This window comes from Prionailurus viverrinus, chromosome B4, assembly GCF_022837055.1.
Source record: "Prionailurus viverrinus isolate Anna chromosome B4, UM_Priviv_1.0, whole genome shotgun sequence".
In the NCBI taxonomy this organism is placed as follows: Eukaryota; Metazoa; Chordata; class Mammalia; order Carnivora; family Felidae; genus Prionailurus; species Prionailurus viverrinus.
In genome coordinates, this window is record NC_062567.1 from 10,825,992 (window position 1) to 10,849,314 (window position 23,323).

General features: G+C 42.8%; 1 protein-coding gene across 3 annotated transcripts in view; it reads right to left on the reverse strand.

Annotated features, from left to right (window-relative positions):
- DCLRE1C (DNA cross-link repair 1C) overlaps positions 1-23,323 on the reverse strand; it is a 93,375-nt gene that overhangs the window by 60,638 nt on the left and 9,414 nt on the right. The window contains exon 1 of one of the 3 annotated variants that reach the window (XM_047866547.1): positions 9,454-9,522. The exons of 1 other annotated variant lie outside the window; for it this stretch is intronic. Coding sequence is in view for 1 of the 2 variants with exons in the window: in XM_047866548.1 (XP_047722504.1) it covers positions 9,454-9,494 (41 nt within the window). In the remaining variant the exon portion in view is untranslated. Of the gene's footprint in view, positions 1-9,453; positions 9,523-23,323 lie in introns of those variants that run through there. One more of the 3 variants, XM_047866548.1, reaches the window with a different exon arrangement.

The window sequence follows — 23,323 nt, forward strand, 5'->3', positions numbered from 1 at the left end:
CTTTTCCCCCAGAGATACTGTTCCTCCCATTGCCCCATGGCCCGTGCGCAGCCTGCAGACTGAGGTTGCCCGAATTCCCAAGCATTGGCAGCTTCCAGGAGACCATGACCGAGCGCGGGCTTGCTCCTTGAGGGCGAGACTGGATACCAAGCCCACGGTGCGTAACGTGGGGGTGCTGCTAAAGAGATGGAAAACACTGGTAGACCCTTGTGATGGCTAATTTTATGTGTCAACTTGCCTGGGCCACGAGATGCCCAGATATTTGGTCAAACATTATTTGGGGCATGTCTGGGAGGGTGTTTTTGGATGAGACTAACATTTGAAATGGTAGAATGAGTCAAGTAGATCACTCTCCCGAATGTGGGTGGGCCTCATCCAATCCGTTGAAGGTCTAAAAAGAACAAAAAGGCACTCCCTCCCCTTTCCCTGTAAGGGGAAACTCTTGTTTCACTAGGCACATGGGTCTTTGTCTTTGAGTTGGAACCACACCATAGGCTCTCCTGGGTGTTCAGATTGCTAACTGCTAATCTTGGCACCTGCCGGCCACCATAAACACCCAACCAATTCCTTATAGGAAATTCCTTATATCTCTCATTGATTGTATCTCTGGAGAACCCTGCCTAATACAACCTTCCCGCCCAGAACCCACAATCCAGTTCAGAAGGTAACAAATACACGATGAAGTGAGTCACAGCCCAGCAGCACATTATTTGATACCAAAACATGGATAGAAAAAAGATGAATTCCATAGACTGGTGACATTAGGGGAAGCTTTTGGGAAGTTTGGGCATGACCCTTGAAGGACAAATCTGAGCGGAACAGAGCCTAGTCACAGGTACAGAGTTTCCCGGGCCTCACCAAGAAAGCCTCACAATGGGTTGGGTGGCACCTTGGAGGGAAGCAATAATGGTTTTTTGATGTTTGTGTCCAGTGCCCAGCACAATGCCTGACACAGGGTAAGTGCTCACTAAATGCTGAATGAATCAAGGAACAAAGATATTGGGACAGCTGCCCTATTGAGAGCTGCCACGGATAAATTTAGACTGACAAAAGACTGTAAAGGGATGTCGAAGAGGGTACTTATCTATAGGAAAACATGCAATCAGATTGCACAGCAGTGGTAGCAGTGGTATATATATAAAAAAAAGTAGTATCTAAGACAGACAGACCCAGCTTTCTGGGTCAAAGGCTGCTCTAGCAGGCATTCAGCCGTTGATGGTAACAGCTGAGGAGCAGAGGGTCACCACTGAATTTCTAAAAGTGTCATTGCCTCCTTCTGTCTCCAGCCTGATTCTTCCGGAGCATTTCTGCACGTAGCTTTTAGGTAGTGCTGGCAACCCTCTCTCCTGGGCCACATGTCCATCGTCCATCCCGGGGTCTCGCACATCCACACAACCTCAGCCCTGCCCAAGGTCATTACTGAATTCGGTGCGGAGACCAAGCTCCCTTCCTTCTATGGCATCTTTTGGTGTTGAGCTAATGAGCACTCAGGATTTCACCTGCAGTATGAAATCACCCCATAGCTTTATCAAGGGCACAAGAACAATTTTAAAGACAAACAGAAAGGATCTTGGAGCAGCCCAGTCTTCCTATGGTTTAGTTATAGAAAAGCCTCCTCTTGATAATCTTACTTGAAGAGGAATCAAGAACAAGGCTGCGTTCTTTTGCTTTGGGATGAGTGGCTCTTCAGAGACGTGTCAATACGTCATCTGAATGTTACCTCAAGTGTGTTTCCTCTTCCCTGTGGGGGACGCACATCTGAGTGCCTGAGGGGCAATTTGGATTCTGTTATCTTCCTTGCTCCCTCCAGTCCTACTGACTGTCCCTGAAGAGGACATCTCCCCAAGCTTTCCACAGCCTCCGTCCTCCCTGCCGCCACGCTCGGCCTGGCTGCGTCTCCTCCCTTCCAGAGGACTACAAGAGTGTCTACTCTGGTTGGCCAACCTCCACTCCACTCAGCCAGAGTGCAAAACTGAAACGTGACTCGTTTACAAGACTCTTCAGAAGTTCCCTATCACTCTCAAGATGAGGCTCAATGGCCACCAGATGTCTCCTATGGCCCTTCATGACCTTGTCACTGTTTATTCCCTGGGCCTCTTCTTGGAGAAGTTCCCACCTCCACACCTGACTAACCTTTTTGCACATTCTTACAGCACCCAACTTTCTCTCACCAACCAGCTTTCTCCCCGCCTGCCTGCCACTTCCCCCACCAGCCACCCCAAAGCTTGTCCTGGCTGGCTCTCTCTCTCCTTGCTCTGCTGACCATGGCCTCCCTTCAGGAGAAGCCCGTCCTCGCTTTCTTCACTCCCCTGAATCCGAGTTAGGCGCCCTTCCCTGACATGTTCTTACAGCATTTTTATTTAGGCACTCATCATGCTCTGTCATACAAGTCTGTTTTCTTATCCAGCTTGCCACCCCCTTCCCGGGCAAGACTGTGAACTCATGGAGGCAGAAACCTACAAGGGTCTGTCTTGGCATCTCTTAGCACTGTAGTTCTAGAATGAATGGATGGATGGACAAATGGATGAATAATACCTTCTACTAATGACTAACAAAATAGAATTCTATTATTAGAACTTTAACAGAGCCCTATGATATAAAGGTAGGAATCATTTATTACCAGAATAAACTGGGAAATACTGGGTACATGTCTTTTTCTTTTTTTCATTTGGAAGCAATACATGTTTACTGAAGAACATTAGGAAATTACCTTGAGTAGGGAAATCAAAAGTCACCTGTGGCTCTATGTTCACACACAAAATATAACTTTGGTGTTTCTCTTTCTATCAATATTTTAGGCTCAGAAATTCTCACAGTAACCCAAGATGGCCCAGAGAGATGTAGGTCACAGGGCTAAATCTTAGAGCCAGGATAAGGACCCAGGCATCTTGCTTCAAAGCCCTCCCTTACACCATTTCTGTCCCTCTTAAGCTATAGATAGTTTGAAAGAAAACATACTTTAATTGTGCTATATTTATTTTGCTATGTTATGTCTTGCACAGAACAATTTTTAGTGGTTTACCTAAGTTCCTCTCACTTTTGCACATAATCTGTAACAATGATGAAAACTGTTTACCCTAATGAAAACCACCAAGAAGGCCATCAGGTTACCTATTTCTGGCTACCGCCCAGCATGTTCAGGCTACGGCCTCATTGCCCTGAAGGTGGTGGGCAGTTTGCAAATGTCCTCACAGGAGACCTGAACACGGCAATCCATTCAAGACGAAAATCACCTCACAGAGAATTCTGTAACTTGATGCATTAGATTTCTCACTAGTGTCATTTCTGGCACAAGAAGTGACTTCTGAAGTGGTTTTCAGATGTGAAAGTCAACATGTTCTTAAATTCAGAGAAGTGAATTCAGAGAAGTAAATCTAGCCCTAGATTTCTCTTTCTCATGAAAAACAACTTCCTTCATTCCGATACCCAACAAGGAAGGAATGTATTGAAGTCACTTAGCAATTTCACTGCCTGGGGATTTTATGTTGAGCAGGAATAATGGCTAGAAATCACTGTTTCTCCCATTTTTATGTTTTATGAATTAGGATTTCTAGACATATGTCATCAAGAGAATGGGTGACAGTAAAGGTCAAATCCTTTTTTGACTTAAAATCTAGGCATGTGAGCATGATGGACTCCTTTCTTTACCATTATTAGTACGCATATAATAAGAGATAGGGTTGGAGAAGAGGAGGAAGAAGAAAAGGTGGGGGAGGAGGGAGGAGGGGGAGGAAAAGGGAGGGGGAGGGGAAGATAGGAAAGGAGACAGAGACACAGGTGGGATGGGACTCTAGAAAAAGCTGCTGGGGATGGGAGTCTGCTGGCTGTTGAAGTGCATGAATGGCTTCTCCCTCTTAGGTAGTTGATCGGAGGCAGATAGACACTTTGGTCCTGGTGAGTATAGACCTTTTATAACCCAAGGAAGGATGCCTCTCCTAATAATCCTTAGCATGTAAAACTGCTAGTAGACAAAGAAGTAGAGAAATTTCTGTAGGATCCAAGGCACCTCCTAGGAAGAAAGGGAAGACTCTATCCTTTTTGAAGTTCAACATGATTAGAACTTCTCTGGTGGGTAAGAATGGACACCAAGGAACCTGGAAAGGGAATACAGTGATGGGGGACGGGGGAATCTAATGGTACTGGAGTCTAATGGTGGCGAAGCAAGACTAGCCCATGGTGGAATGTGCCGAGGCAGGACGGAGCTCGTGGCCCTGCCATCTCGGTCCGGCTGGTATGCTCCACGAAGGACTAATAAGTTACCACCTTGGGAGCCCACACTGGGCACCACTGCGGCCTTTGCTGAAATCACGGGGTGTCAGTTTTCCAAAGTGAAGCACTGAGAGTTGAAAAGTAGGGGTCGTTCATTGAACTTGCTAGAAGGAGGCATCAGGTAGAAGCTAGGAGAGAATGTAGTGTGGGACAGCTCTTCTGGGAACATGGAGAAGAAAAATGAGGGAAGAAAGCCACAGAGCAAGGACAGTATAGTCTGCTGCGATGGTGGCGCTCCAAATCCCGGGAATGGCGCCAACACCGCCACCTTCCGTGTCCCAGTTCTTCCCGGTCAAAAGCATCTCGTGCTTTCTTTTTGCCATACTGCGTTGGGACCCCAGGAGGGAGTAGAGAGGCAGAACTGACTTCATGGTGGGGAAGGGGGCACAGGTTCGGAGCACACCATCTTCCGACTCGGAAAGCCACGAAATCAAAGGGTATTCAAACTAAAACAAGCCTCAGAGGACCTGTAGCCCCACAGCCGAAGAAATCCAGGCCCACAGAGATGTGAGGCGCGCCCGAGGCCTCACCGTGGCCGAGGTGCTAGGCTTAGCCCAGACCCCTTCTGCGCACCACTACGCTGCCTGTAACAAGTCGGCTGAGAAAGACGTGCAGAGGAAGCTCTCAACAGGCCTGGTCCAGAGGCTGAGAACTGTACGTTCAAGTCGTGCTACTGTCTTTATGCTTAATTATGGTGCTGGCTATTTCCTGGGCTGTCAAACCCCCAAAGGATAACTGACAGCAAGAGCTATACATGATGAGCCGTCAGTGTAACAGTTTGGGCAGGGCATATACACCGGCTGAACTGATACCCTGATGGCCTCTTAGACAATACTCAACCCATTTCCCCTGAGCCGTCTACAGGCCAGGGTGCGTCTCAGCAGGGCAGATGGTATGGGAAATCCTACACCCTATCCTCTCCTTGGCCCGGATTCTCTACATCAGGGTGGGAGGGGGGCATTAAACCTCAACCTTGTTGTAAGCACTGTTCTCTGCTCTGCGGGAGCAACTCCGGCCAAGCGCGAGACTTCCAAGTGCTGTCTTCTGTACCAACAAGGCAACGAGCTAATGTCCAGGAACACGGCCAGGATGGACCAGGAGAGGCTTTGCCCAACCCTTGGGAGTGGGAGACATGGGGAACTTGAGTGGTGCTGGGGAGATGTCAGGAGAGAGGGTGGGATGTGAGAGAAGTCTCTGGAAGGGTAGACAGAGGGAGTGATGGACCCAATCATTCCCGGCGTCTGTAGCATTACCACTCAAGTCTTGCAAAAACCGTCAGCCTCTTGATTGAGGAATAACAGCTCGCAGAAAAGCCAGAGTTTTAAAATCGCCCTAGAAAGGTGCACTTGGAGGTGACTTTTGCGACACCCATCTGATGCCCTCCTATTGCACTTATGTTTGCATCTGGTGTCCAGTGAAGGGGTTCAGGACAGCCCCCCCCCCCAAATGTGCCACTTTGGCATGTGGATTACTTTGAGCCAAAGGCGCTTGAGATGCTATGGACTCATGAGTAACTTCTGTCCCTCCCTTAACCACACACAAGAATCTAAATTGGGGGTCTTTCCCAGAATCAGGGTTAGTAACAGAGACAAATCTTATCTGGGTGACCCATCTGTATGGCAGGGCAAACATCGAATTAGCAAACACGTGCTCTTGTCGCCCTGGGAAGTGCATTCGTTTCCTCTGAGGTCCAGACCCCTGCCCCCTTGTCCTTAGCTCAGAGGGACACAGACACCTCATTTTCCCCGTCTTTGCAATTTCTGTTGTCTGTGCGGATTCCCTGTATGTACACCTATTAAATTTGATTTTCTCCTGATAATGTGTCACAGGTCAATTTGATTCTTAGTCCTGTTGGAAGGACCTTTGAGGAGACAGAAATCCTTGCTCCCCGACACCGGCATGTGGGACACAGGCTGACCCTCCTACTGTCCTGGCCTCTGCATCCAAGCCCCCTTTGCAGCTTCTCTTTCCCTGCCTGCCACTTAAATACTAGTGATCCCTGCGCTCTGTCCTAGTCTGCTTTCGGCTCCCCTTGAACCTGAAACCCACTGACTCTCAGTAAGCCCGTGGGTAGGCTTAGGGGAGATGGTCTACAACCCCCATTAAAACAGCACTGGGTCCCCCTCTCGTGTTTTCTGTTTCAGGGGAGGCCACCACCATGCACCCAGCTGCCTGAGCTAGAAAGCTGGGGGTCATCCTGATTCCTCCCCCCACACTCCCCACATCCGGTAAACGGCCAACCTTAGCCCGTGACACAGTGGAGGGACGCACGGGGGCCTCAGAGCACAGCTTCTGGAGCCACACTGCGTGGGTCCACTCCCTACCCGTGTGTATCTTTTTTGTCACATTTAATTTCTCTGTACCTCAAATCTTCAGCTCCAAAATGCAGATAATAATGGCAATATTTTCCTCACTTTTGTGAATAGGGCCCACATAACTGAAAATGTGAAGACCTGACACATATTTAGGTCAAAGCCTGGCCCTTAGTCAGGGCTCTGTGTCTGCTGATGTCACCATCCTTCCTCTCCTGGATCAGCCTCCTAGCTGTCTCTCTCTCATCCCCTGGGCGACCGACCATTCTGAAAGGCAGTTCTGGTCCTCACACCTCTTGATGGATTCTCGTCATTCTTAAGATCAAGTCCAAAGTGCTTCCAATCACTTGCTGACAAGGTCGCTTTCGCCCTGTCTTCTACTTATTTCTTTGCTCTTTCCCCCAGCACCTGCTGGCCATGCTCTGCCCTCCAGCCAAATACATCCTTTTCGTTTCCTCTCTGACCACATGCTGCCTCTCCGCTGGGCTGTGGCGCTTGCTGTTCTCTCTGCCTATTCTCCGGCCACTGCTTTCTCCATGCCCTTCTTTGTTGTCGCCTGCCCGAGGCTGAGACAGACAAACTGAAGGGACCCAGGGCGGTGGCGGGAGGGGAGGGGGGATGGGTTATTGTGCTCCTTTTCCTGCTTCCATTCTTTTTTTTTTTTTTTTTTTTTTAATTTTTTTTCAACGTTTATTTATTTTTGGGACAGAGAAAGACAGAGCATGAACGGGGGAGGGGCAGAGAGAGGGAGACACAGAATCGGAAACAGGCTCCAGGCTCTGAGCCATCAGCCCAGAGCCCGACGCGGGGCTCGAACTCACGGACCGCGAGATCGTGACCTGAGCTGAAGTCGGACGCTTAACCGACTGCGCCACCCAGGCTCCCCTTCCTGCTTCCATTCTTGCCCGGACCTGACCCCCCCCTTCATTTGCCTTATAGCGCAAATAGCGTATGTCCTCCTGACAATGGAATACAAGGAATGAATGATTTCTCTAGATGACTCTAGAACAGGTAACAGCGAAGGAAGGTCCAGGTGAGAATGCCCAGAGAAAGCCATCATATGCATCTCCTGCACTAGACATCTCAACGCCAAGACCCCCTGGCTCCAAGGAAGAACGCCTGGACCAAGGAAGAACACCTGGACCCTGGTCTTTGTTCTAACCGGTTCCTGGACGCCTTAGGGGACACATGCACCAGACCAGCAGCCTCAGTAAAAACTCCAGGCCCTGAGCAAAGAGGAGACGCCCTCCTTTCCCGTGTCTCCCAGACACCCTGTCCGCGCCTGCACTCTCCCTATGCCTTCGGTGAACTCTGCTTTCACCTCCTGCTGGCTCGTGTTTGATTTCTACCCCACCCTCCAGGCCGGTGCTGCGGGAACCCCACCCCCACCCCCCCACCCCGAGTCCTCGGACCCCACCTGCCAGCAACATTTGTATTTTCTTGCTGCGTGACTGATCATTCTTCTCTTCCAACGTGTTTGACTTATGGGATGTTTCTATTCTTTTAAGGATGTGCCTTACAAATTAAAACATGCATACTTATTAAGTCTAAATGTAATGAAACCTCAAAGATTAATAATAAAAGGACCTTCCTTTACTTGCTCCTGACTTACACGTTATGTTTATCTGGCATTTTACTTCCATATATATTTTAAGGCCCACTAGACATCACAATTCCTAAGTCTTGCGGTCGCTCTTCATTTACATTTGCCAACATATTTGCCACCGTCTTCATCAGCCTTTCTTGTATCTCAAATCTTCCACCCGGGATCATTTACCTTCTGCCCAAAGGATTTCCTTTACAATTTCGTCTGGGGGCGCCTGGGTGGCTCAGTTGGTTAAGTGTCAGACTTCGGCTCCGGTCATGATCTCACAGTGTGCGAGTTTAAGCCCGTGTCAGGCTCTGTTAGCTCGGCGCCTGGAGGCTTCTCCCGATTCTGTCTCCTTCTCTCTCTGCCCCTCCCCCGCTCGCATTCTGTCTCTGTCTCTCTCAAAAATAAATAAACATTAAAAAAAATTTTTTTTTTAATTTCATCTAATGAGGGGTGCCTGGGTGGCTTCATCAGTTAAGCATCCAACTTCAGCTCAGGTCATGGTACCACGGTTTGTGGGTTTGAGCCCCACATTGGGCTCTGTGCTGACAGCTCAGGGCCTGGAACCTGCTTTGGACTCTGTCTCCCTTCCTCTGTGCCCTTCCCCTCCCTCCGCCCCTGCTCACACTGTCTCTCTCTCAAAACTAAATAAACATTTAAAAAAAATTTTTTAATTGCATCTAATGAGTGTCTTCCTGGTGATAAACTTACTTTTAAATTATCTGAAAATGTCTTTATTTTTTACCCTGTTTCTTAAAAGCTGCCTTGAGGGGTGCCTGGCTGGCTCAGTGAGCATGTGACTCTTGATCTTGGGGCTGTGAGTTCGAGCCCCACGTTGGGCCTATAGCTTACTCAAAAACTAAAATTAAAACTAAAAAAAAAAAAACAAAAAGAAAAAACAGTTGCCTTGTGAATTCTAACATGGTACTTTTTCTTTCGGCGCTTTAGGAGATCCTTAACGCCCCCTCCAGCTTTCTGTGAGTCTGACTGCTGTTCCTTCCAAGACAAGCCGACCTCTTCACCCTGCTGGCTGCTCTTAATATTTGTCCCTCATCTTTACTGTTTTGCAATTTCATTATAATGCATCTATATGCAGATTTCTTTTTAATTTATTCTGCTTGGAATTTGCACTCATGTCATTCATCAGTTCTGAAAACATCCAAACTATTACGTCTTGAATATTGCCTCTACCAGATTCCCTCTCTTTTCCCCTCTGGGACTGCAATCAAGTAGATGCTTCTGGTAGTTTTCTCTTGGGGTCAGAGTCACTACCATTCTTACCTGGAGATAATGTCGAGAAATGCCCCCAGGACCTTGATCATGGGCCTCAGGAAATGTCTGTTGAGCACACTCGAACACTGAGTAAATGTTTAATCGTTCCAAGTATCATGAATCACAAGCTGTGTGGGGTCAAAAGACATGTCATCAGAAAGAAGGGTTTTACCCACTTCAATGAGAAAGAGCTGAAGGAATTTAGCCTAATTTTACTGAGGCTTTGTAACGTTCCCCGACTGCCGATTTCCCTTGCTAGAAGGAGCCACCGTGGCCTGCGTTTCCTATCATTACCTAAGAAGGAAGTACTTGCACACACAGTCAGTGAAATCCAAGAGGTTTCTCTGAGGGTGGTTTCTATGACAGCTCTGGACCATTTGACTGAGCCTCAGAGAGACAGATGGCTTCCCCATCTCGGTGAACTTCCTTCCTCGGTTCAAGCTTTTTGTCCCTTTGGTGGCACCACACTCTGGCTCCCAAAGACATTTCTTCTTCTCGTTCTTTTGTTTTCTTAATCATTATTTGAGAGAGTGAGCACTCACAAGCAGGGGAGAGGAGCAAAGGGAGAGAGAGAGAGAGAGAGAGAGACAGAGAGAGAGAGAATCTCAAGCAGGCTCCAGGCTCAGCAAGGAGCCCTGAGCATAGCACACGCGGGGCTGGATCCCACAACCCCAGGATCACGACCTGAGGTGAAATCAAGAGTTGGACACTCAATGGACTGAGCCACCCAGACGCCCCTCCCAGGGACATTTCTGAGATTTACAGCTGAGTAAACCGTGGCCCTGACACGATTACTTCTTGGGATTCGAGGAGCTCCTGGAAGATAACTGGATAAAAACCTTTACAACTGACAGATCTTTTGGTGTCTGGGAGGTCTTATTTCCTCTCTTTTCGGAACATTTGCAACTAACAAAATTGGAAAGTTGGCACTGTAGTGAGGCCTTTCTTAGACTTCCTACTTCTTCCTTAAGATTTAAGAGAGAACAACTCTATAAATACTTAGAAAACCAAGATATTTCTGTTTTAAAAACAAATACCCATTTTTTACCCCAATTCTCTAGTGGGTATTGAGTGTTCTCTGCTTGGTTTGCCAGCAGGGTTGTTTGGTTGCTAGAGTTTAGATATGTTGCATCTTTGTCCCTCTGTAAATTAGCTGGAGGTCTGGTTAATGCAAGGACTTAGTGGTTATCAAATATGAACTGCGGCATATTTGAATAAGAATCCTTATTCTTGGATTACCTCAGTTCTGTTGCTTTAATCCTTTTTCTTTCTCCTCTTCCGCTTATTTTTCTTTTAAACAGGGTGTGGAGGAGTAAATACAGTCAACAGATTTAAAAAGAAATCTGGTCACCCTTGGGGCACAAAGCTGACCCCCATGGAGGTACTAATTCGGCTTGGCCAACAGGTGGCTGAGACAAGCAATTCTGTAGCATCTCTTCACAGCACGGAGAGGAGAGATAAAACTGGGATGGTCAGGTACACCACTCCATGTACGACCTGGTTCTTCCTCCAACCCAGGTGCTCCAACACTCTGCCTTTGTAAGGTCGTCTTGTTAGGCTGAAAGGGACTTCTCACACAAGTCCCATTTGGTGGCCATTGCCCCAAGTTCAAGGTATTACAAATGGCACTGACTACTCACTATGTAAAATGATACTGACCTTGGTGGTGACTTAAACATAAAAGTCTAAATCCAGGATTTGCCTAAAGCATTTGTATGGATTAGGAGAGGTGGAAGCAAGGTTCAGGTTATGCACCAAAGTCAGGAAGAGGTACTGTCCCAGACTCTCTGGCCCAAAGCTTCCCTCTTCCTCCCACTTCATTGTCCATTTGTTTGTTGATGCTGAGAATATGGGAAAAGCAGCAAGTGGAGAAGTAGCTTTTAGGATTAATAAAATTTGTGCTCTTAATGTCTGATTTGCCCCTAACTGTTGTGTCATCTTGGGCAAGTGACTTAACATCCGAGAGTCTCAGTTTCCTCAACTGTCAAATAATAACATTTTGTTTAGTGTGTGCCTAAAACCATTCTCAGCATTTTTGATACCTTTAACACAAGTGTAGGGAAGACATTTTTAAAAAATTTTTATTTACTTATTTTGAGAGAGAGAGAGAAATAGCATGAGCAGGGGAGGGGCAGAGAGGGAGAGAGAGAATCCCAAGCAGGCTTCACGCTGTCGGCACAGAGCCCAACCTGGGGCACTCGATCCCACAAACTGTGAGATGATGACTTGAGCCGAAACGGAGAGTCAGAGGCTTAACTGACTGAGCCACCCAGGCACCTGGGGAAGACATTCTTACTATCCTTGTTTAACAGGTGAAGACATCCAGACTTTAAGGCACTCATTTATGGTAATATCACATCGACAGCGTGTAGCCAGGACTTAAACTCAGGTCTCTTTGTTGCTACAGCCTTAGTCACTAGGTTGCTAGAGTGGATTAAGTGATTTCTCTGATCAGTCTCAATTCTATAGAATTTTTAGAATTCTATAATTTAACCCAAAAGTGAAGAGGGAGAAGATAAAGAGAAAGCAAGTTCAGGTAGAAGGGTTCTACCTAGAGGATTGGCCACCCTAGGCAAAGTCAGTCTTTATTGGCCTTTGATTCTGTCTCTAGGTAGAGAGAAGACGTTGGATGAATGGATGGTAGGCAGTCAGTCAAGAACTCAAGAGAGAGCAGTTCTACTAACTGTCTAGGCTCAGCAGCCACAGGAACCACCTCCCAACCTCAAGCTTCTTACAAGATCTTGGCCATGGGTTTGCTGTGCATTCCAGGTATCCCATCAGCAGGCTCTGAGGACGCACTGAGACTGACATCACTCTAAGCGAAAGGCAGCTCCCACCCCCATTCCCAACCCAAAGGAAGATGGTTTTTACCTTGAAACTAATTATCAAAGGTTCTGCATTTAATTTTGTATTCACAAATTTGTATTCTTTTTCTTAAAGAATTCCCCCACATCCGCAAATTACAGAGGCTTCAGGTACTGCAAAACCTATACCCACTCTTGTCCTAACATATTTGTTAGGATGAAAATACTTTACATAGATTGAAGTAGGGCTCCTAGACTTTAAAAATATGGAATTTTTTTTTTACGTCTATTTATGTATTTTTGAAAGAAAGAGAGAGAGTGCATCGAGCAAGTTGGGGAGGGGCAGAGAGAAGGAGAATGCCAAACAGGCTCAAAGCTTTCACCATGGAACCTGATGCAAGGCTCGAACTCAGGAACTATGAGATTGTGACCTGAGCTGAAATCCAGAGTCAGGTGCTTCACTGACTGAGCCACCCAGGCACCCCTGGAATTATTTTTAAAGAAATGCTGAATTCAATGGATTTTTCTAGACTCTTCAATGGCCAAAAAAGAATGATATTCAGAAAAGTAACTCATTTGCTGTGTAGTTTTTACCAAACTGTGGTATGCTCTACTAAGGTTCTTCACTGCTTAAAAGATGACTCCAGGGGCGCCTGGGTGGCGCAGTCGGTTAAGCGTCCGACTTCAGCCAGGTCACGATCTCGTGGTCCATGAGTTCGAGCCCCACGTCGGGCTCTGGGCTGATGGCTCAGAGCCTGGAGCCTGTTTCCGATTCTGTGTCTCCCTCTCTCTCTGCCCCTCCCCCGTTCATGCTCTGTCTCTCTCTGTCCCAAAAAATAAGTAAATGTAGAAAAAAAAATTAAAAAAAAAAAAAAAAAAAAGATGACTCCAGTGTTTTCCTACCAAGAAAATGGTAGATACCTATGAAACTCTCATTTAATGCTGATCTATTGTCAATGAGTTTGTTGACAATGGGGTTGGTTAGTGGGAAGGTGGCTCTAAGTACAAATAGTCCTCAAAAGAAAAATTTTAATTAGTCCCTTTGTTTTTAATCTTTAAATTAGCAACTATTAAGAGAAGCACCCAAATAGAAGGCAAGGAGTTTTTCTTCAAAAATTATCTTTCCCCCATGGGGCGCCTGGGTGGCTCAGTCGGTTGAGCATCAGACTTCAGCTCAGGTCATGATCTCGCAGTTTGTGAGTTCAAGCCCTGCGTCAGGCTCTGTGCTGACAGCTCGGAGCCTGGAGCCTGCTTCGGATTGTGTGTCTCCTTCTCTCTCTGCCCCTCCCCCACATGTGCTCTGTCTCTGTCTCTCAAAAATAAATAAATGTAAAAAAAAATTTTTTTTTAATTATCTTTCCCCCAAAAAGATTTTAACTTGTGCTTACATTCCTATGAAGTCTCTCATATTATTAGTATTCTCTCAATTATTTTACCACGAAAAACAAAGTCCTCTTTAGAAAACACATGTTACCCTAAAAGGCTCTCAATCGGTGTTAGTTTTGGTTGCTTATAGAGATCAACTGACAAAGCTAATACCAAAAAATGCAAAAAGAAGCAAAACAGTCATTACTCTAGGGTTGATGACCTCACATTTGCAAAGACTATATATATTTGTAAATAATTCATGATCAATTTGAAAGCCTCATAGCAAGTGTTAAAATTGTGGAGAATACAAATCTATACATATAAGTTGAATTGTAATACTAGCTGAATGGATGTTAGAAGTCGGGGATGAACTAAATATCCCCCGAACTGAGAAGGCACTTTGAGACCAAAAAGCAATTTACACAAAATTTTATTCAGGGTAAACTACTGACAGGGCATCAGGTGGGCAATGATCTACAGCAGGTGCACAGCTATTCTTCGCAAAATCCAGACCTTAGTCCAGAGATTATGTAGAGCAAGAGGACATGTAGAAGGGCACTGTCATGAGATCAAAGGGTTCACATGCACCTCAAAGGGCTTGCGTGCATCTAACTGACAGCAAACCTTTAACTAGATCTTGGTCACCACCTGCTCATCAGGAAGGAGAACAGGTGTTACCTTTAACAAATTCATGTAAGGCCAAAACAAGCCTCCCCTAATCTCAGCCTTCATGGGCATTTCTCAGGTATGTATTAATCTCCAAGGGGCCTCTAAGAGGGGTCACTGAGCAAACATGAACAAAATGGCGGGCCAAAGATGGAGTCAGTATTGTCTGCGTTCCTACAATGGATACTTGGATGTTGGGGAAAGTTTTCCAATGCCAACATTATATGTATATGAAGAAGCTGCATTTATCTAATACTCAGAAGGAGTAAAAACTGTGTGCTCAGGAAAATCTGAAGATGATGTGCATAGTGTCCCTAGTGATCATGAAGTCACTGAGATTGAAGCTGCTGTGAACTATTTAGATAAAAATATTCCCTGAAAGGCGATTTCTTTCTTTTTTTTTAATTTTTGAGAGACAGAGAGATAGAGCATGAGTCAGGGAGGAGCAGAGAGCAAAGGAGATGCAGAATCTGAAGCATTCTCCAGACCCTGAGCTGTCAGCACAGAGCCTGACACAGGGCTTAAACTCAGACACGGGACTTGAACTCATGAACTGTAAGATCATGACCTGAACCAAAGTTGGATGCTTAACTAAGCCACCCAGGTGCCCCCTAAAGGTGATTTCTAAATTAACATTCATATCACTTTAAATGTGCATATGAAATGTACTTACTAAATGTTATGGATACTTAACTATTTCATCTACATCCCTAAAAGTTTATATATTCAAATTGTCAAAATCAAGCCCATAAAAACTTTTTTAGCCTTTCTTTTCGGAAAAACTAGCAATCACTTTATACTTGAACACATTTTCCACATAATAAAGATTTCCATTAAAACGTACCCAATGGAGTTCAGACAGGTTACTTGATGTATGTAATGTTATATACATTTGCATTTTCTCCCTAATAATGAAAAAGGTATGAACTACTTATACCAAAACAGTGATGCAATTTTTAAGCAGATTTGCTTTTCCTGGGCAGGAGGTAAACTCCCTTTATTTTGCCAAATGGAGCCAAAAGATTCATGATTCACTGGAAGGTATGTTAATTTGCATTACCATCTAAGTGATTTATATGATCAAATGACACACATGTATAGGAATCTGAAACATGTAAAGAAATTTCCTTATTGATAGCAAATAATAGGCACTCAAGATTGCTCTTTAATAAGTGATTTTTATATTTCTAAAGTACTAAATTCTGTCACTTTATTCTGTTATTATCACTTGAGCTAGAAGGGCTTTTCAGGAGATGGCATTCTAACCCTGCACTTGTTTTTCATTTAATGGTTGATGTGGTTAAATTGAATCTACAATTATTTTCACTTTGCCCCTTCTGTGATTTGTTCCATTTTACCTGTTTTCTCCTTTAATTTTGAATTAATAGGCTATTTTAGCCAACTGAGCCACCCAGGTTCCCTGAATTAATAGACTATTTTAAAAAATATTCTGTGTATCTCCACTATTGCCATATGTTTTTGTTTTATTGTTTTAGTGGTTGCTTTAGAATTTACAATATGCATTTTTTTTAACTTATCACAGTCTATCTTCAAATTGTATTCTTGGTTAAATTTATTCCTAAGCACTTTGTTTTTTATTCTGTAAGTGGGATTGTTTTTTTAATTTCTTTTTTGGATAGTATGTTGCCAGGGTATAGAAACACAACTGGTTTTTACATGTCCTGCAGCTTTTCTGAGTTCCAAGAGTTTTTTTGGTAGAGTCTTTAGGGTTTTCTGTATATAAGATCATGTTATTTGAAAACAGACAATTTTACTTCTTCCTTTCCAATTTCAATGTCTTTTATCTCCTTTTTTCTGCCTAGCTGCTCTGGCTAGGACACCAGAACTATTTTGAATAGAATGACAAGAGTGGGCATCCTTGTCTTGTTCCTGATCTAAGAGGAAAAGCTTTTACCTTTTCACTGTTAAGTCTGATATTAGCTGTGAGCCTGTCATACATGGCCTTTATCATGTTGAGGTACGATCCTTCTATACCTAATGTGTTCAGAATCTTTATAATGAAAGGATGTCAAATGCTTTTTGTGCATCGATTGAGATGATCACTTGGTTTATTCTTCGTTCTGTTGATGTGGTGTATCATACTGACTTATTTCCATATATTGAATCATCACTGCATCCTGGGGATAAATCCCCCTTGATCATAGTGTATGATCCTTTTAATGTGCTGTTCAGTTTTAGGTAAAATTTAAGAACCTTACAACAGCATACTTCCATTTCCTTCTGACTTTTGCTATTGTCTCTTGTACATAGCACAGAGTTTGATTTTGCTTTGCATGGCAGTCTAAAGATCTTTTTCTTTGAATAGGTGGTTTGAGCCCATTTACATTTATTGTTACAACAGCACGTCTGGTCTCTGATCAATCATATTATTCTGTCATCTTTATCTTGTGTTTTCACTATGTGGTAGAACTGTTTTTCTCTCTCTTTTATTTTTTTTTGAATCTTTTGTTATTTAGGAATGTTTATAGCTTTGTCCTAGCAGTTACCTTCACACTTGATATAATTTCCTCAGCCTTCTAATTCCTTAATTAGGCTTCTACTCTTTGCTTGGTCAGGTTTAATATGCTTAGACACACATCTATTATCTATATGAAATCAGTAAACTTACTCTATTTTCCCTTTGCTTCCTTCTTGCATTTAAAAACAAGATGTTTTGGGGTGCCTGGGTGGCTCAGTCATTTGTCCAACTCTTAGTTTCGGCTCAGGTCATGATCTCACGGTTTGTGGGTTTAAGCCTCAAGTCAGGCTCTGCCTTGGCAGTATGGAGCCTGCTTGGGCTTCTCTCTCTCTCCTTCTATCTCTGCCCCTCCACTGCTCATTCTATGTTTCTGTCTCTCTCTCTCAAAATAAATAAACTCTAAAAAAACCAAGTTGTTTTATTTCTACTTTATCAGAACATTCACTTATATATTGATCTTCCACCCTAATCCACCCCCCCCCCCGCCTTTCTGTAATCTTAGAACTGCAATTAAAAACATTCTAAGCTCCCTACCAGTCCTTTTGTCAAATTTCCACAATCATCCCTTGGTTGGATGAAGTTCAGCTTCTAGTATAGTAAATGGCAAATTTCTGTGAAGGGCCAGAAAGTAAATGTCTGTAGTTCCGTGGGCCATACAGTCCCTATTGTAACAATTCAACATTGCTGGTGTTGCACGTAACAGTCACACATAATACATACAAACGGAGGATGGCTGTGTTCCAGTAAAACTTTATTTACAAAAACAGATGGCAGCTGTTTGACCAGACTGGTAGGCTATAGTTTGCTGACTCTTGATTAATAGATTACTCGGGCAAGGTACACAATTACAGTATTTTGTAAGTTCTTGCATCTGTAGGACTACTTTGATACAGGAGATAAATTATTGTTGTATCTGCATTCCCCAAGTTCCTTGAAAATTTTGCTTTACTGTTTTCTTGCTTCGTATTTTGTTATTAAAAAGTTCCAACACCATTCTGACTTACTTTCCTCTATAAATGACTTGTTACCTTGTCTGCAGGTCCAGAGGGTTTTAATTTTTTTTAACCTTTAAATTCTAATATTCTGGGTCCTAGGATAGATTATTTTGGTACACTGTTTCATATTTTATTTCAGTGAAATTTGCATAGGTAATAATTTCAAATGGTAGTTATTAGCTCTTTTATTCCTGTCATTTGTATCCATTTAAATACTTTGCATCTATTATCTCATAATTTACTTGTAGTCACTTTTGAAATAATTGTCTTTTTACTCAATTTCTTTCCAGTATTCTGCCAGCTCTTTTTGCAACTATTTCTATTCAGAATTTTACATTTGTGAGTTACAGTGTTCTTGCATTTCTATAATTTGTTGGATTAAACTTAATTCATGTTGCAGTGCTGTATTAAGTTATCTTCTGCCTTGTGAGTTTAAATAGCATTTTCATGGGGCGCCTGGGTGGCTCAGTCAGTTAAGTGTCTGACTTCGGCTCAGGTCATGATCTCATGTTCGTGGGTTCAAGCCCCGCGTCAGGCTCTGTGCGGACAGCTTGGAGCCTCGGGCCTGCTTCAGATTCTGTGTTTCTCTAGAGAGAGGGAAACATCCCCTGCTCATGCTCTGTCTATCCTTTCTCTCAAAAATAAGTAAACATTGAAAAAAAATTAAAAGAAAAAAATAGCATTTTCATAAGCTGAAAAAGCTTGATTTATACTTTCTGTACTCTGTGTATTACGTTTATTCTTGCTTATGATAAAGTGTGTTGACTTCCTGACCAGCAATAACAGATCATTCTACTGGGACCAAGGTGTTTGGTTGCTTACTCTATTTCTTGGATCAAGAGTGCCCTCTTCTGTGCAGTTTTTAAAAAAATAAATGGCATTTTGTTTGTATGGTTGGGGATTGTGTATTTGGATTCTCTATTATAACCATGTTGCTTATCTTCAGCCCCTTCTTTATTTTTGCCATTAGACACTTCCACTTGCCAAAGGTGGTTTTCCCTCCCCTGGAAATGCTGCCTTCCCAACCCCACACCTCTGTGTTCCCTCATTTACCAAGGTACCTCATTACCAAGGTCATCTCTTTCTACTTGCCAGCCATGACTCTGATACCAGAAAAAAAAAAATCCATTCACTGGAAGAGAGAGCCCAGTTATTAGTGTATAAATATTTTTTAATGATTAAAAACACTTTCATATGAGGTTGTTCAGCAGCAGCTGAACAGTTTCAGTATAGACAACTATACTGTATACAGCATACTGTATACAGTATAGACAACTATATATATATATATATATATATATATAGACAACAGTTTCAGTATAGACAACAGGTTCAGTATAGACAACAGGTTCAGTATAGACAACTAAAAGCTGCTCCTTTAAATACATTTTTAAATAGTTAACATAAAAATGTATAAAGAATAATGCCACAAACTTAACCATATCCACTGCTCCCCTTAAAGAATAAGACATTACAAGTGAGGTCTTCAGGTACTTACTCCCTCTCCAATTGCGTCTCCTCTTTCCCTGCTTTTGGCCTCCTCAAATACCGACCGAAACCAGATACAGTATCATCTCACACATTTCTAACTTTATTTATGTGTATCATATATAAAGTTGTTTTTCTCAATTTGCTTTTTTGAGATTCATCATGCGGATATATGTATCTCTACTTTGTTGATTTTTAACTACTGTATTCTATTGTGTGACTATAATACAATTTATGTGTACTATAACTCCCTGTATTCTTTACAGGGATTAAGGTCATTTTCATTGTTTTGCTATTAGTAACAATGCTTCTATGAACATACATGTCTTCTTACATACATGTGTAAAAAAGTCTACATCAAGGAGTGGAATTTGTGGAGGGTAGGGTATGAATGTCTTCAACTCTATAAAATATTGCCAAATTGTTCTCCAAAGGGATGGCAAAGATTTACACTGCCAAAACAGTATATGAAAATCATTACTGCTCTATATCCTTGGCAATATTGTTACTGTCCAATTTTGAGGGATTTTTTTTTTGCCCATCTGTGCATGTAATTATTCTGATTTTATTTTTTTCTAGTTTTATTGAGATGTAATTGACATGTAACATTGTGTAAGTTTAAGGTGAACAACATAATGGTTTATGTTGCAAAATGATTACTATACTAAGTTTAGTTAACATCTATCACCTCATACAATTCTAATTTTTTTCTATAACAATTTTTAAGATCTATTCTCTTAGCAACTTTCAAATAAAGTATTCTTAACTACAGTCACCCTGCTGTATATTACATCCCAGAAATTATTTATAGTAACCAAAACAAATGGTATTGGCATAAAAACAAGCACATAAACCAACGGAATATAATCAAGAGCCCAGAAATAAGCTCATGCATATGTGGTCAACTAGTATTTGAAATATTTGACAAGGAGGCCAAGAACACTTAATGGAGAGTAGACAGTCTCTTCAATAAATGGTGCTGGCAAAATTGGATATCCATGTGCATAAAAATCAAAGTAGACCCATCACTCACCAAAATTAACTGAAAATAGATTAAAGACTTAAATATAGGACCTGCAATCATAAATATCCTAGAAGAAGAGAGAAAGCCCTAGACCTTGGTGTTGGTGATGATTTTTTTTATATGTGACACTCAAAGAATAACAGAAACATCAAACAAAAAAACTTCTGCACAACAAAGGAAACAATCAGCAAAATGAAAAGGCAACCTACTGAATGGGATAAAATATTTGCAAACCAGACATCCAATAGGGGTTAATATCCAAACTATATAAGGAATTCATACAACTGAATGGTAAAAATAAAAACAAAGAACATTTAAAAAATCCAATTTCAAAAAAATAGGCAAAAGCAAAAAAAAAAAAATCAAATTTAAAAATGGGCAGAGAGGGGCGCCTGGGTGGCGCAGTCGGTTGAGGGTCCGACTTCAACCAGGTCACGATCTCGGGGTCCGTGAGTTCGAGCCCCGCGTCGGGCTCTGGGCTGATGGCTCAGAGCCTGGAGCCTGTTTCCGATTCTGTGTCTCCCTCTCTCTCTGCCCCTCCCCCGTTCATGCTCTGTCTCTCTCTGTCCCAAAAAAAATAAATAAACGTTGAAAAAAAAATTAAAATAAATAAATAAATAAATAAATAAATAAATAAATAAATAAATAAAAATAAAAATGGGCAGAGAACCTGAACAGACATTTTTCCAAAGAAGACATCCAGATGGCAAACAGACACATGAAAAGATACTCAACATCACTCATCAAGGGAATGGAAATCAGAACCAAAATAAGAGATCATTTCACACCTGTCGGAGCAGTTATTATCAAAAGACAAGAAATAACAAGTGTTGGTGAGGATGTGGAGAAAAGGAGACCCTTTTTATCCCATTTCTTTCCAGTATCCTATCAGCTTTTTGCAACTGTTTATATATTTCTGTTCAGAATTTTAAATTTATGAGTTATGGCATTCTCACATTTCTACAATTTGTTTGATTAAACCCAATTCATGTTGGAGTGTTTGTATTAAGTTTTCTTCTGCTTTGTAGGTGGGTTTTTTTTTTTACATTTTATTTTGTTCCTAAACACATGACATCTTTTTTCTTTCCAAGTTTTTATTTCAATTCCAGTTAAACATACAGTGTAATATTGGTTTTAGGTATAGAACTTAGTGATTCAACACCTTCCATACAACACCTCGTGCTCATTACAACAAGCACCTTCCTTAATCCCCATCACCTATTTCACCCATCCCCGTATCCCCCTCCCCTCTGGTAACCATCAGTTTGTGCTCTATAGCTAACTGTCTCTTTCTTGGTTTGCCTCTCTTTCTCTTCACCCTATGTACATTTGTTTTGTTTCTTAAATTCCACATATGAGTGAAATCATATGGTATTTGTCTTTCTCTGACTGACTTATTTCACTTAGCATTATACTCTCTAGCTCCATCCACATCACTGCAAATGGCAAGATTTCATTCCTTTTTATGGCCGAGTAATATTCCATTGTGTGTGTGTGTACCACATCTCCTTTACCCACCCTATGTCAATGGACATTTGGGTTCTTTCCATAATTTGGCTATTGTTGATGATGCTTCTATAAACATTGGAGTGAATGTTTTTGTATCCTTTGGATAAATACCAAGTAGTACAATTGCTGGGTCATAGGGTAGTTCTATTTTTAACTTTTTGAGGAACCTCCACAGTGTTTTCCAGAGTGGATGTACCAGTTTGCATTCCCAGCAACAGTGTAAGAGGGTTCCCCTTTCTCCAGATCCTCACCAACACCTGTTGTTTCTTGTTGTCAATTTTAGCCATTTTGACTGGTGCGAGGTGATACCCTATTGTAGTTTTGATTTGTATTTCCCTGCTGAATGATGTTGAGCAACTTTTCACGTGGTTAGCCATCTGCATGTCTTCTTCGGAAAAATGTCTATCCATGTCTTCTGCCAATTTTTTAACTAGATTATTTGTTTTTTGGGTGTTGAATTTTATAAACTCTATGTATTTTGGATACTAACCCTTTCTCAGATATGTCATTTGCAAATATTTTCTCCCATTCTGAAGGTTGCCTTTTAGTTTGGCTGATTGTTTCCTTCACTATGCAGAGGCTTTTTATTTTGATGAAATCCCAGTAGTTTATTTCTGCTTTTGCTTCCCTTGCATCAGGAGGGGGAGGAGCCAAAATGGCGGAGTAGCATGGAAGTTTTCTGCTTCTCTTGTCCCTGAAATGCAGCTAGACCAATATGAAACTATCTTGTATACCTAGAAAACTGATCAGAGGATTAACACAACAATTTGCATAACTTGAGCCACAGAACTCAGCAGGTATGTGGCACAGAGAGGTGACCTGGGGAAGAGAGAAGCTGTGGAGGGTAGGGAGCAGTTTTTGCTTATGGAGAGAGGATGGAGACAGCAGGGAGAGTACAGGAAAACTACTACCCTTGAAAGCAACTGGAGAGAAAGAATGAGATGCAAACACCCACAAGGGATGAATAAGAAAGAAAGAAAGGAGAAAGGAGAAGGTTTAAATACCATTAGGACTCTGTCAACAGGAGACTGCAGAGTCTGAAACTCTGCAGCTCTATACCTGGCAGAGCTCTGGTGGGAAGGGTAAATCCCCAGGAGCAGACAGCGAGGTTCGAGGGGTCCCCAGGCCAAACAGGGAGAGGCAGTTCCCCTGTTGAGAGGACATTTGGTACAGGCTGTGTGACCTCCCCACAGGCAAAGGTCCAAGCAGACCCTGGGGAACAGGGTTAAGAGAACAAAATGTTAAGGGGCAGTGAAGCCTGGCCCCAGATGTGTGTTGGGATTTACCTAATCTCTGAAATGCTGCTGCTACAAGATCACACGAACTTTTTCTGGAGCAGGCTGGCACCCAGCTGAAGTCTCTGGACATCTGCAGCCCCATCTGAGATAAAATTCAGGAGGGAGGTGCCACCTGGCAGGCTGATGGCTTGATTGAGGACAGTGTAGAAGTGGGGAGTGGATGAAAGCCGGAGACAAAGGAGGGGTGCTTGATTGCCAGTGGCCAAGAGCACAAAGATCTGATGCTAGAGACTGGGTATCTTGGTGAG